Source organism: Amphibalanus amphitrite, unplaced genomic scaffold, assembly GCF_019059575.1.
Source record: "Amphibalanus amphitrite isolate SeventyFive unplaced genomic scaffold, NRLGWU_Aamphi_draft 000044F_arrow, whole genome shotgun sequence".
In the NCBI taxonomy this organism is placed as follows: Eukaryota; Metazoa; Arthropoda; class Thecostraca; order Balanomorpha; family Balanidae; genus Amphibalanus; species Amphibalanus amphitrite.
Window position 1 is genome coordinate 1,343,825 of NW_024881540.1, and position 13,317 is coordinate 1,357,141.

General features: G+C 54.8%; 1 protein-coding gene across 3 annotated transcripts in view; it reads right to left on the bottom strand.

Annotated features, from left to right (window-relative positions):
• Positions 1-418: 418 nt before the first annotated feature.
• LOC122377451 (fibril-forming collagen alpha chain-like) overlaps positions 419-13,317 on the bottom strand; it is a 37,992-nt gene continuing 25,093 nt past the window's right edge. For 2 of the 3 annotated variants that reach the window (XM_043357492.1, XM_043357493.1), the window contains 16 exons: positions 13,119-13,227; positions 12,516-12,703; positions 11,861-12,166; positions 11,446-11,607; positions 10,962-11,123; positions 10,676-10,793; positions 10,232-10,365; positions 9,657-10,008; positions 9,040-9,443; positions 8,701-8,916; positions 8,144-8,359; positions 7,605-7,871; positions 7,097-7,295; positions 6,571-6,749; positions 5,396-5,611; positions 419-1,399 (listed from right to left, as the gene is read on the bottom strand). In XM_043357492.1, the coding sequence (XP_043213427.1) occupies positions 1,253-1,399; positions 5,396-5,611; positions 6,571-6,749; positions 7,097-7,295; positions 7,605-7,871; positions 8,144-8,359; positions 8,701-8,916; positions 9,040-9,443; positions 9,657-10,008; positions 10,232-10,365; positions 10,676-10,793; positions 10,962-11,123; positions 11,446-11,607; positions 11,861-12,166; positions 12,516-12,703; positions 13,119-13,227 (3,375 nt within the window). In that variant the 3' untranslated portion in view covers positions 419-1,252. The remainder of the gene's footprint in view (positions 1,400-5,395; positions 5,612-6,570; positions 6,750-7,096; positions 7,296-7,604; positions 7,872-8,143; positions 8,360-8,700; positions 8,917-9,039; positions 9,444-9,656; positions 10,009-10,231; positions 10,366-10,675; positions 10,794-10,961; positions 11,124-11,445; positions 11,608-11,860; positions 12,167-12,515; positions 12,704-13,118; positions 13,228-13,317) is intronic. The other variant, XR_006255869.1, reaches the window with a different exon arrangement.

Below are 13,317 nucleotides of genomic sequence, written 5' to 3' on the forward strand. Positions count from 1 at the left end.
CAATTCGAAATGAATAACTGAGGCGAGCTTAGATAAGCAGAATTTCTTTTTACACACAATATTGTGTGAATAGAAATGGTAAAGTATTCAATATTAGGATGTTAGCAATTCTTCTAGACATGTTCATTCTAAACATTTTGATCCTGCCCCGGCGCGGGTAAGATTAGGTTTTGTTGCGGTACTGGGCAGATTTGGCTGCGCTATGTGAGCTACATGGAGCGGTTTTTCTAGCGCACCATCGCCCATCCCGAAAGTATCCCTTTATCAGCAATAATAATTGTGACTGGACCACGAATTTATGACATTAGAATTAGTATGCACGTAGCCTGAATGCTGCTAAGCACTCTAACTTTTTTCTAATTTATGAGTTTTCCCTTATCACCCATGATATCGGAAGCACAACTCAACAAAACATAAAGCAAACATCGCATGTATATTCCTTAATTACTTAATTACGATCGTCAGGTGGGCTGCAGAACACATCACAGGGGACTTAAAGTACGCGTACACCACATATAAGCAAATCACGCAAGCTCAAGCACAAAGAATAATATTATTGCACAAGTACTGCTCCTTAACCTAGGACTATCTACGTCACAGACATATAAAAATACTTAGAGCCTAGATGCCTCGGCCGACTGTCTCTCGTTCTCTCGAGGCCATCACATGGAGGCGGTGGGGGCCGGATCGGTCAGCCGCCGGACGGCGCCCACTGCACCGGTCACACTCCCCGGGCCGGCGCGCTGCGGCTGGAGCCCTGCAGCTCCACTCCCGGCCAGCGCGCCGCGGCTGGAGTTAGCCACTCCACTCTACTCCAGACCAACTCCACTCCACTCCGGGCCGGACAGTGGGCGCCGCCCGGCGGTCCGGCGGCCCGACCGACACACCGCGCTCCCCCTCCCTGTCCTCCTGTCCTCCGGCACGTCATCACATCACAAATCGTCACTGGTCACCTCCCTGCCCGGGTCGGTCTCTCCTCCGCGCCGCACTGCGGCTCTCTGTTCTAACAGAGTCCTCTGATCTCAGACTCCTGCTCCTCCGCTGTGGTCTTTTCTCCTGACTTCTAAATATCCTGCTTCTCCATTTATCTTTTGTTTATTTTTATAATTTCTATTAGTTCCTCCTTCTCCTCCTCGACCTCCTCTCCCGCTGCTGCTGCTGCTGCTTCCGCTATCTCCTGGGACGGAGGAGGCCGGACACGTGACTTCCTCTCTCGTCCGTGTGGCAGTGTTGGTTCCCATCTCGCCGGCCTCTAATAGAAGCAGGCCGGGCCCAGCTCTATCTTGAACTTCTGGTCGGGCCGGCCGATCGAGCGCAGGCCGATGTCGGTCAGAGGCAGGCGCTGAGTGCGCTTAGTCTCCACCTGGATGGCCGTCTGGCCCCAGTACGACGGCGAGGACTGCAACACAGAGAGATCGAGAGTTAGAACATTGAGCCTTAGGTATGCTAACTAGGGCTTCTGGGTTCACCGACTGCACTGAGTGCTGACTGCTGAGGTCACTTTGCGCCCGACTATCGAGCCGTAAGACCGACGTTAGCGTACCGCGGGAGGGCTAGTGACATCTCAGAGAGGAGCAACATGTTGTGAGAAACGAGAGCTAAGACGACAGACGGGAGCTTGCAAGCCTGTCGCCGTTAAAACCTGATGCGACAGCTGGTGTGGCAGTTCCTACGGCCACCCAGCCCGCGGTGACCCTTGCCACCTGGCCACCAGCCGAGGCCCGTCCGCCTCGGTTGGCGTGAGTTACACGCACGGGGACCTCGCGGGGTAGGCGGTTACAAAACACACTGTCACACCAGCGGGTGTCATTCCTGACGCTCACAATAAGATTGCGCGGATTGTAGTGACGCGTAATTCTACATTCACAGACAGACAGAGCGCAAACAATGAGCACTGTGTTTGGGTGTCACAAATCGCTGTCATTCTGGTAAGGAACGGAGACAGAAGCAGGGGAAAATTATACGGAAAACTCACTATTGCTAATCTACGGCTATTACACGTAGACATGCGCGGAAGGACATGATACTATTGATCCGACGCTGCCCCTCTCAAAACCCCAGTTATGGAGCTTTCGCCCTCAGTTTCCTAGCCTACCAGAGTGACACTGACGTTTTGTGTGCTGATGTACTCGTATCTTCACTCAGGGAATGCTGATTTCATCAGCTCTGGGGAACTATTGAGACACGGGGTCGGGTGCCGTATCGGGCTACGCTGCGTCGCCAAAGGCGACCTGACGAACCAACTCAGCAGGGCACACTGTCGCAATACCCGAGGTGAATTCAAACCGCATCGGGCTTGGGTTATATAGTAATTAAAGGAAGATTCATCCATCCAGTCCCTGTCAGTTCCTAGTCTCTTCATTCCCATTCCCTCCTGTCGCCATGGAGCCTTCAGTGTCCTGTTTCGTCTCCGTCTCGTTTCCTCTCGACTTTTCCCGACCTGCTCCATCTAGAAAAGCGCATTTCCAGCCCCGCTTTCCTTCAGTACCTTCTCGGCGGCAAATGGAATATGTTGTGCTGTCCGCATCCCCACGCAGTATCCGCTTAAACTTCTCCAGTTCTGTCACTCATGTCCTCCCGCTCCCGGTCGCTTTCCGTCGCGTCTCATCAAGCGTCACTCCGTCCATTATCCTCTTCTTTCGTCTCGAGTCCCGTTCTGTCCCTTTTGTCCCATCCCTTGTCCCATCTCACCCCGTATTCTCCCATCCGTCCCTCTCCGTCCGCGGTCGGCAGCTCGGTGCCACAAGTGTGACCAGGCCGACAGGGCGCCGCCGGCGAGAGATGAGCCAACGAGCCGCCCCCTCACCCTCACCCCCGGACCAAGGTCATACGCTCCTCGGCGGCGGACGCCGGACGGGGAGGGCGGCCGTTTGGAGGCCGGCAACGTGCTGTTTAGGCCGAGGCGGAGGAGGAGTCAGAGCTGTGTTGTGGCTGACAGAGGTGCTGTTACGAAGCATCCAGCGGCGTCGGCTAGATGGCCCGGGCGTAATCTTGGGTGATCACCGAAGGATATAAATGATTCAAGTCGGTTGTCGTGTGTGCTAACGTCGCATACCGGTAGGTGATCGATATGGCCAAGAACTAAACAAGTCGATTGCTACGGCTGCTCAGCATCCCGTCGTATGAAGCGAATTATACCTTTTCACGTAGGCGGCCACGAGCCAGGTAATATCTGAGCCATGTTACTGCTATCTATCGACAAGCATTGTGCTAGTCGACAAACCAAGGTTCGTTGCTGTTAGAACGGGAGTGCCTCACGGGAAATGCCATCCAGCCACTAAATGATCACCTGGCTAAGAAAAGGTATGCTCTAAAAAAAAAAAAAACTGTAAATCTGGACTGTCAATCTGGACAGGGAAGTATGAACGATGACGCGGATAAATTGCTGCTGGAGATAACTAGTGAAGATGCGGGAGCTATCAATCTGCGATAACCGGTGGTGGCAATTGGACAGTCAACGGTCACCTATGGTCGGCAGCCCGTCTGCGATGACCGATCGTTGGTATAGGCCAACCCAAGATGACCGATGTTATTATTGGACAGCCCGTATTAACTTATGGTCAACGGCCCATCTGTAGTGACCGATGCATCGGTCAGTCATCAGTCAGCTGACCATCGCGATGGCCGGCGGCCCGCCTGCGGTGAAGGCTGGTCAACCGTCTAGCCTGCGGTGACCGGTGGTCGCTAGGTCAGCCCGCCCGTGACCTTTGGCCGCCGACAGTGTCTTCATCTGCGCCGGCCGTGGCGTAACGTGGGAGAGACGCGCGGCCGGCGGCAACGATGGACGTGGTGCAACGCGCGCCAGTGCGGCGTTAGTGGCGCGGTTACGGGTCCGGCACCGCCCACAGGGGTGGCTGTGACTCCGACCCGTGGTTATATGCTGTTACTCTGCTGACTGCCTAATACCATGGGTCATCGACAAATACAGAGGGCTGCAGAGAACAGACATGACAGTTTGCGAAGTGATGTGTGTCATCGGTACGGCGCCTAAAGTCATTTACATTCCACGACTGCTGTTATGTAAATTGTGTCTCCTTATTTATCTTGGCTGCTGTTTTCATGTTTGCCAAAACGACTTCTCACCTTGGCTGGCCTTGAATTTTCTCAAAGCTGTGTAATTACTTACTGAGAACCGTTTAGATAACACGATGTGAAATCGAATCTATCGGCGAACCTCCCACACAAAATTGAAAAAGTGACTTATGTGCCGGTGTAGCAGATTCACATGGAAAACGAAAACTAGCAGAGGTGGTAGCAAATGAATGCAAGTTAGGGTCTTACCGGCTTTGAAAGCATACCACTCATGACAGGAGTGTTGGCATTGCACTAGACTGCAAACAGTGTCGAAAACCGAATTACAACACCAGCCGCAGTCATCTCCACAAACTTTTAGCAGCTGTAAAGCGACAGCACGCTGTCTCATCAGTATTCTATTGTGAAGAGAAGCGGCTAACCACACACTCTTTGGCACGCTACAAAGCAATGCAACATGATGTAACGGGCACCCGCTGTGCGGGTTCGTTCTCATCCCTCGCCTCTTATGGACGTTAATCCCTGGCCCCGTGACCAAGCTGCAACTCGGTGGTAGAAACAGAAAGAGTGACAGCCCAGCCCTGGCTCCCGCGCGCGATGCGCACGTGTTATGCGTAGAATATCGGTCGGCGTGCAAACGAGAAGACAGTGAAAGGACCCGCGACGGAAACGATACGTGACTTCGCATAATAGTTGTCGAGAAGAGAAGACCCGTGGAATTGCCCCCTGTCGAGACAGACGGCGCGTGACATCGGCCCCTGTCGAGACGGGGACGACACACTACTAGCCATGCGACCTTGACTGTGTGACAGCGGACGGGGTAAAGCATGACGACGTGCATGCAGAATCATATCCAACACTGGAACGTCCACTATTCTGAACCATAGCACCGTAGTGAACATTGATCCGCTTCCGGTGTGCAGTAGTATAGCCTCCACGGTTTCTGTTTCAGCAGAATTATGCAGCGTTTCAGCAGTGGAAGTCTGCAGCGAAGTTCTGCAGTGGTTCCAGACCGACAGGTGGATGATAGCTCGGCACTTCCCGGGCCGCGTCCGGAGATCTCAGTGACCCTGGGGTGCCACGGTACACGGTGTTGACGGAGCCGAGAGTGTCCGACAGATGACTATGACCTATAGCCTGACGAAATTAGCCATGGTGCTGACGGTGTCTGTTCGACCTTCTCCGTCCCCCTACACTGGGACACGGATTGGCTTTTGCGGTGCAGTGAAACAGGACTGAGGACATAGGCTGAGGGTTAGGACTCAATCATCGCACCCTAAGAAAGAAGTACCACCCACTGTCGCAGCTCTAACACATTCTGAGGGATGAGAACCGTGGCATAAAGCGCTGAACAGACACCCACCTGACAGCCGTCGTCGATGACGTTGTATCGGTTACGGCCTCGCGCGTAGATCTCCTGGTCGTTCCAGCTCATGAGGCGCAGACTGCCGCGGTACGTCTGCCTCTGGGCGTTGTACACGGCCACGTGGTTCAGGCAGTGATAGGTGATGTTCTGCTCGGCGTGTGTCGACAACAGCTGCAGGAAACCGATCTGGTTCCGGTCCGCCTTATACGAGAACTGCGAACACAGGGGAGAGGCTATCGTTAAACCTCAAAAGTTAATGCTAAGTCGTGCGCTTAGTCCAGAGAATGATCACAAGCTGAACAATGGCGCTGGGCTGTAAGTAGGTACAGTGTTCCCGTCAGCTGATATGCTTAATTGTGCCTCAAGGAAGTCATTACAGAAAACAAGAAACTCAGCAGCAATGTCAGCGTGATAACTGTGTGTTTCCGTTCTTTATAATTCAGCGCATTTAGTGTAACAATCAACTGTCAGCAAGAGGCCCAGTAACTCGAGACCCAGTTACAGGGAATGTAGGACAAACGATACAAGGTTTATAGCAATAGTACGGGATGCAAGGACGTTGCATCAGCAACTCTGATAAAGACCGGAAAATGAAAGCAAGGATGAGATAACCGGGTCGTCTTTCGGTAACGTGTTTTGCTAATGTTCCATGCACGTAAGATATGTGTCATTCATATGTGACTCACCATGGAAGCTTCTAAGCTTACAAGTGAGTACATTTGTCTGCTTTTCACAAAAACGGACATCATAACAGGCTTATGAGTCGTAAAACGGCTAAACTTGGCAACAACCAAGAACGTAAAGATAACGTCTCTATTATCATGACCTCTGGTTCACGGGCTTATTGTGTAACACAAGTGTGATAAAAGGAACCTAGCAACCCTTCATCTACATACTACGATTTAACAACAGCCAAATAGTGCACCGTAAACGCCTCTTTAGAGGCTGTAAAGCTGAGCTGGATGGAAACATTGAGAAAACACAAACACGACGTTGGTAAGGAAGACGCAAATCTCGCTACCCGTCACCCAGCTTCTATCTAGTTTGTGAACCAGCAATTGGTTATTAGCAGTGGTACTGCAAGTCAAAATTTTTAGCTGAGGGTGTTGTACGAGTATTGGGTGAGATCGGTCGCCTCGAGCGAGGGGTCGGACGGCCGCGTAGTTTCTGACCTCGAATCCTCCGTCGATGTCCTCGGAGAACCACTGGTGCTCGCGGCTGCGTTTGGAGGCGGCCATCTCTCCCGTGGCCGGCGGGTTCGGGTTGATGCACGTCATCCGCCGGCCGATGTCGCAGTAGACAAAGATGGCGTCCTTCTTGTCGCTGCCGTTCGGATCGATCCAGTAGTCGCCTGAACCACAGAAAGGAGGCCGTCAGCTAACGTCAACACGGTTCGATTGATAATCCAGCATCAGACAAACGACTTATTCACGACTCATGCACCGCCTGTTTGAGTGTCCGATGTGCTTCTGTTTTCGATAGCTGTTGTTACCTTTTCACAAAAAAGCGTAAATGATCCCTGACGTCTTGCGAAGGCTTTGCCTTCCCATACACCCCGCCAGTAAGCCTGACTGATACCCAGTAAGCCCTCTTACTGACCTTTCTCCTTATCCCGACATGAGATTTGTCCCCTGACCCCTCCCACGGCCACTACCCACCAGCGAGTCTGGCTGACACCCAGGGAGCCCTGCGACTGACCGTTCTCCTTGTCCGGGTAGGCGGCGGCCAGGTCGCGGCACGTCTTGGCAGGAGCGTCGGCGCTGCCGTCTGGCTTCATCAGCGTCTTGAACTTGTCCTGCAGCTGGTTGTAGGCCATCAGGACGATCTCCTTACGCTCGTCGTCGGTCAGATCCTTGCCGAGTCGCGCCGGCTCGTCGCTGTTGAGCGGGTCCGGACCCTGAGCGATGAAAACGGTGAGTGACATGAGGCTGGGCGTGTTGTTCGTTATGTGTGCAGACTGCTAGAAGTGACTAACAGGTGTGTGCTAATCTTTGCACACGGAGTAAAAAAAGGTCGGCTTTTGTAACATTTGCAGTTGTAACATTTGCAGTAAGCATCCTCTTTGGTTGAATCTTATATAGGTTCACGTGCAAACGTTTGAAAAGATACATAAGAAATACATAAGTGATCATTATGCCTCAGCTAACAGACGGCCAGGCGATTTTCAGAACGTAAAAACATAAGAGCCTCTCCCCTGCTATCTTACCTTCGATGACGGCTGCATGAACGCCTGCAGAGCGGCCACGTCGAATCCGACGGACTCTCCGGGGGGACCGGGCGGGCCGGCGGGTCCGGGCGCTCCCGGCTGGCCGGGCCGGCCCGAGTCACCGGCGGGGCCGCGCGGGCCCGGCGGGCCGGCGATGCCCTGTGGACCGGCCACGCCGTCCATGCCGGGCGGGCCCTTCATGCCCTGCTCGCCGGGGTTGCCCGGCCGACCCGGGGTACCCGGCGGACCCTTCTCTCCAGGAGGACCCTGTGGACGAGCGACAGGCGTAAAATGTTTTTCATAGATAACTGCACATAGTTATACAATCAGAAAAGTTACACTGACATTGACAACTTATCCCTATATAGACAGAAGGGCATGGAATTAAATTAGTTGAACGATAAATATGTCGTTTAACCTGTTATTTTATAGCTTATCAGTTTATATATTCATTTAAAAATTTTAAATTCAACATATTTTAATCTTAATCACGTTTTGTCGGAAGCGCTCTAAGCAAGTAAGATGACCAATTTACTCACGCCCGGGCCTGGCAGTCCCTGCAGACCGAGCAGACCGCGGTGGCCCTTGTCTCCCTTTCCGCCCTCGGGGCCTCGCTCTCCGCGGGGCCCCTGCAGGCCGGGCGGGCCCTGTTTGCCGCGCTCGCCGGTGGGGCCTTCCACTCCCTGGATACCGGGCTCGCCGCGCTCGCCCCGCTCGCCGGTGGGTCCCGGCGGGCCGACCGGACCCGGGGCGCCCTGTCAAACGACAATGCATGTTAGGGAAGTGAACCATCGGTGACATTACGGAGTGCATTAGAGTACAGATTGAGGTAACAGGCATTTACTGACGGCGTTTAATGCGCTTCAGAGATGCGTCATATAACAGAGAAGACCGCACAACACCGAAGACTATAGCCATTACAGCAGCGATTAAACGATTATTAGAAACATAGTATCTGAAGAGAATCGTTGACCCTAAAAATAATGAAAAATGTTTATCGAGCCAAGTGACATATCATAACGGTGTTTCTCCGTCATGCGACCGTCACTGGTTGATGGACACTCCTGTTGCACCCAGCGGGCGCTGCGTCACTGACCTGCAGGCCGGGCGGTCCAGCGATGCCCGGCTGCCCAGCGTCTCCCGGCGGGCCCTTGTCGCCAGGACGGCCGCTGATGCCCGGCGCGCCGACCTTGCCCTCGGGACCGATGGGGCCCTGCTCTCCGGCCGGACCCGGGTTTCCGGGCGGGCCCCGCAGACCCGGCTGGCCCTGAGGGCCTTCCAGGCCGCGAGATCCCACCTCTCCCGGCTCTCCCTGGTGGCAGAAGATGAGAGGTAACCGTCACTTCTGTGCCTTTTCATAGCGATGAAAAATAAACGGAAATGTTTGACAAATAAATACAAACGTCTGTTTACAAGCACAGAGAAAGGCACTTACCGGTGATCCGCGCTGTCCCTGGGGTCCCTTGGGTCCCGGGCCCCCGGGGAGACCAGGAAGGCCGCGCTCGCCGGCGGCTCCCGGAGGGCCGACGGGTCCGATCAGGCCTGGCAGGCCCGGAGAGCCAGAGCTGCCCTTGACGCCCTCCGGTCCGGGGCTGCCCGGGTTTCCGGCGGCGCCCGGCATGCCCGGCCGGCCGATGTCGCCCTGCGCGCCCTTGATGCCCGGCAGGCCGGCCAGACCCGGCTGGCCGGTGGCGCCCTGGAGGCCCTGCGGGCCCTGCTCGCCCGGCCGGCCAGGGGGCCCCGCCGAGCCGGAGGGGCCCACCGGTCCCGGGTCTCCGCGAGAGCCCTTGGCTCCCGTGAGACCCAAAGGGCCCGGAGCGCCCACCGGACCAGGCTTTCCTGTGGATTGCAAAATCGGTATCAGTCAGTCACTGGTGAAGCAGAACAGTTTAGATTAAACAGGCTGGGCTGTGCGAGCCAAACAATATACATTTTTATTTACTTACAATGTTTCTTGCAATACGACTGAATAACAACTCTTTATTGTTTAATTTAAGTCGACGGACATTGCTTATTTTTTAATGGAGAGCGCCGTTCATAGACCATCCTTACCTTCGGTTCCCGGGTTTCCCTGGGCTCCCTTCTGTCCTGGCAGGCCCTGCTGTCCCTTTGGGCCGGTCGATCCAGTGATGCCCTGCTGACCGGGGAAGCCACGCAGGCCCTGCGGGCCGGGCGGACCGCGCGCGCCCAGCAGACCCGGTTTGCCGATCTCTCCCGGGGGTCCGGGGGAGCCCGGTTCTCCACGCTCTCCGGACTGGCCCGGCGGGCCCATGGGACCCATCTCTCCCTGGAGACCCTGCGGGCCCGGCCGGCCGGCGGGGCCCTCCGGTCCTATCTTGCCCTGAGAGCCGATCTCGCCCTTGGGGCCAGCTTGGCCTTGCAGACCGCGCCTGCCGGGCAGACCCTGCAACGAACCGACACATTAGAGTACTCATTGGCATACGGCACACAAAACGAGGATTTTCAATGCGAGATGTACATTGTGCAAATCAGTTTATCAACGATTTCGTCAAGTACGGAAAAGTACTGTATCGATGACTTGATAAGACATGCGTCCGTCAAGTCAGAAGTCCTTAGCGGTTACGCTATTGGTCTGCTAGAGCTGTTGAGTTTCAGGTCTTACTGACCACAAGTCCGGGCGCTCCTCGGTGGCCCTTTTCTCCGGTGGGTCCGATGGGGCCGGGCGGTCCATCGGGACCGATGGCGCCCTGCTCGCCGCGCTGGCCCGCCTCTCCGGGAGGACCCATGGCGCCGCGTTCACCTGTGGACGGATCGGATAGGTGCCGACCGGTCAGCAAGTGTAACTACAGACGTCGTGATGGCAAATGAGACAGCAAAAAAGAAAAGAATAGTCATGCCATCTCTCGAGGAAGGAAAACGTATCTACCAATGATCAAAGAACGTTAAAAAAAGAGACCACTGAGCCGTCATCGAAGTAAACAAAACTGGGCGTCTCGTCAGTTTGGTCAGACAAGTAGGTGCGGAACTGCAGTCTGTGAAGAGTCTAAAGTCCATGAAGAGACTGCAGTCTATGCAAGAGCCTATAGTCTGTGCCGTGCGATCGGACCCACCTCGGAAGCCGCGGGCGCCGCGGGGACCGCTCTCTCCGGGCGGTCCGGTGGGGCCCTGCAGACCAGTCTCGCCGTCCTTGCCAGGGTTGCCAGGGCTACCCGGAGTTCCAGGAGGTCCCTGGAACGATCACAATATCGTCAGACATGCCGGGTTTCGTAGCTTCAAAGCTGCAGCGCCATCTGTCGTCATCAAAAGTAAGAAATATTTCAAACAATCACATGCCAATGTTAACGAGGACACCGGCAGTCTGACCGTTACGATCCGTCACTCCCTCGGTGATCGTACCTGGAAGCCGCGGGCGCCCGTCTGTCCGACGGGACCGCGGGCACCGGCCGACCCCGGAGGTCCAGGTGGTCCAATTGGTCCCATTGGTCCGTCACGGCCGGCGTCACCGCGTGGTCCTGGAGGACCGGCCTCACCAGGCTTGCCGTCCTTGCCTGATTCTCCCTGCAAAGGTAATCGAATATGTGTTAGCTTGTCACAAGATGTAATCATGGAGGTCATTGATGACTGGTTATGATAAGCCATATTCGCAGAATAAAAGTAAAACACCTCTATTATTCCAGTGACATAACACTCTCGAACGTAGACCAATGCACTGCCGTGGTTTATTATTTTACGCATTTGTTAATTGTAGCACACGCTACATAAGGAATATATGTTCACTCGTTTGTAGATTTTCCTTAAATCGGTTCTTAATGTCACCGGGCAATAGTCATCAGACATGAGGCAGCAGACCGCTGGTCACGGCCCACCCACTGTAACTGACCGGTCGACCCTGAGCTCCGATGGGTCCCACGGGTCCGGGAAGACCCGGCGCTCCGGTGGCGCCCATCTCTCCGTTCTTGCCGTCAGCTCCGGGCAGACCACGGTCTCCCGTGCGGCCCGGACGGCCGGGGCTGCCAGTGCGGCCCTGCAGACCTCGCTCGCCCTGTGAAACGAGTAAGCTGACGTCAGAAGACTTTAAAAGTAAACCTGAAACGTTGCAAGGTAGTTGAGGCCAGTTAGCGTGGCCGTTATCGTTTCTCCGAAGTTTTATCGAAATATCAGTGTAGCATAAATATGTCAGCAGAGAAACAATTCATTTCTTCAAAAACTTCTTCGTATCCGTTTTAATTCAAGGATAAAAAAGTTTACTCGGTACTCGGTACTCGGTACACGATAGCGCGTTACTCAGCACTCACCACCAGTCCGGGCGGTCCCGGTCGGCCGGTGTCTCCAGTCGAGCCCTTCTGTCCCATGGCGCCTGGCTGGCCACGGTCGCCCACGGAACCCTTCAGACCGGGCGGGCCATCGGCACCGGGCAGGCCGCGCGAGCCGGGCGGGCCCCGCTCGCCCTGAGGGCCCAGCAGACCCGGAGGGCCCCGCAGACCCCGCCGGCCGCGTCGGCCGTCCGATCCGGGCGGGCCCGGCGCGCCGCGGGCTCCCATCTCTCCGGAGTCGCCCTTGGATCCCACAGAGCCCTTCAGGCCGCGGGAGCCGGTGAGACCCTGAAACAAAATAAAACCGCGGTTATACAGCTGCATCGATAACAGTTCATGGACGAGGCATTGTCTAATGTGCAACTCAGCTACAGCAGGCTCTTTGCGTATAGTACGATTTGAGATAACAGTTCATGTATTTTCTTGTATTTTATTGTATGAACTGTCATAAGTCTCCCCCATGTACTGACGCGGCGCTCTAAGAGCCACGATGTGGATATCGCCAAGAACCGCAATAAATAAATAAATAAAGAGATATTAGACGACCTCAGGGAGTCGTAACCAAGCCCTGTACTCGTAGTGTCTTCAGCCCGACCTCGCTAAAATACTATCATTTCCGTCAGACCAACCCCCTCACCTGTTCTCCCTTCTGTCCGGGCAGGCCGGGACTGCCGGAGTTACCCGGCGGGCCCCGAGGGCCGGCGAAGCCTGGCGGGCCCATCGGTCCGGGGGCTCCGAAGCTGCCCTTTTCGCCATCGGCTCCGTCCTTTCCGGGCCTGCCGGGGGCGCCCTGTTCGCCGGGCAGACCGGGCGCGCCGGCCTCACCTGGTAGCGAGATAGATGCCGCTCGGTCAGTGGACAGACTCAGGGCATTTTATTAACATACACAGCTTGAACGTCAGGGACGTCCAGGGAGTCACAATTATCGTAAAACACGTAGAGTACGGTAAATAAGATCGGAGTATGCGGGAAATGTAGCTTATACGAAACGTATTTATAACAAGTGCTTAAGCACGCATTGATAAATGCTTCACAAATTTTAATCAACATTTATTAAGTCTGCTATAACTTCATCACTTCCAAATCATTATATACTAACAGACAACTAAGGTCAAGGCGCTACTCGACCGTTTTGCACATAGCGTTGCATTTTACACTTGACATTTTGTATATACATACAAACGTCACTGATCCATGACGCTTGGTTCATGAGACAGGCCTTCGGCACAGAACCACTTACCGCGAGGTCCCTGGAGTCCCACGCTGCCCTTGGGTCCCTCAGCGCCTCGGTCACCCTTCGCTCCAGGACTACCGGGGAAGCCGGGAGGTCCCGACTTGCCGGCCGCGCCCTGAACGGAAGAGAGGCGTATAAGAGATCGGTGCATCAAATTAGCAGTAGAGAGATCAATATTATTTATTCTATTGTAATAATGTTGCAT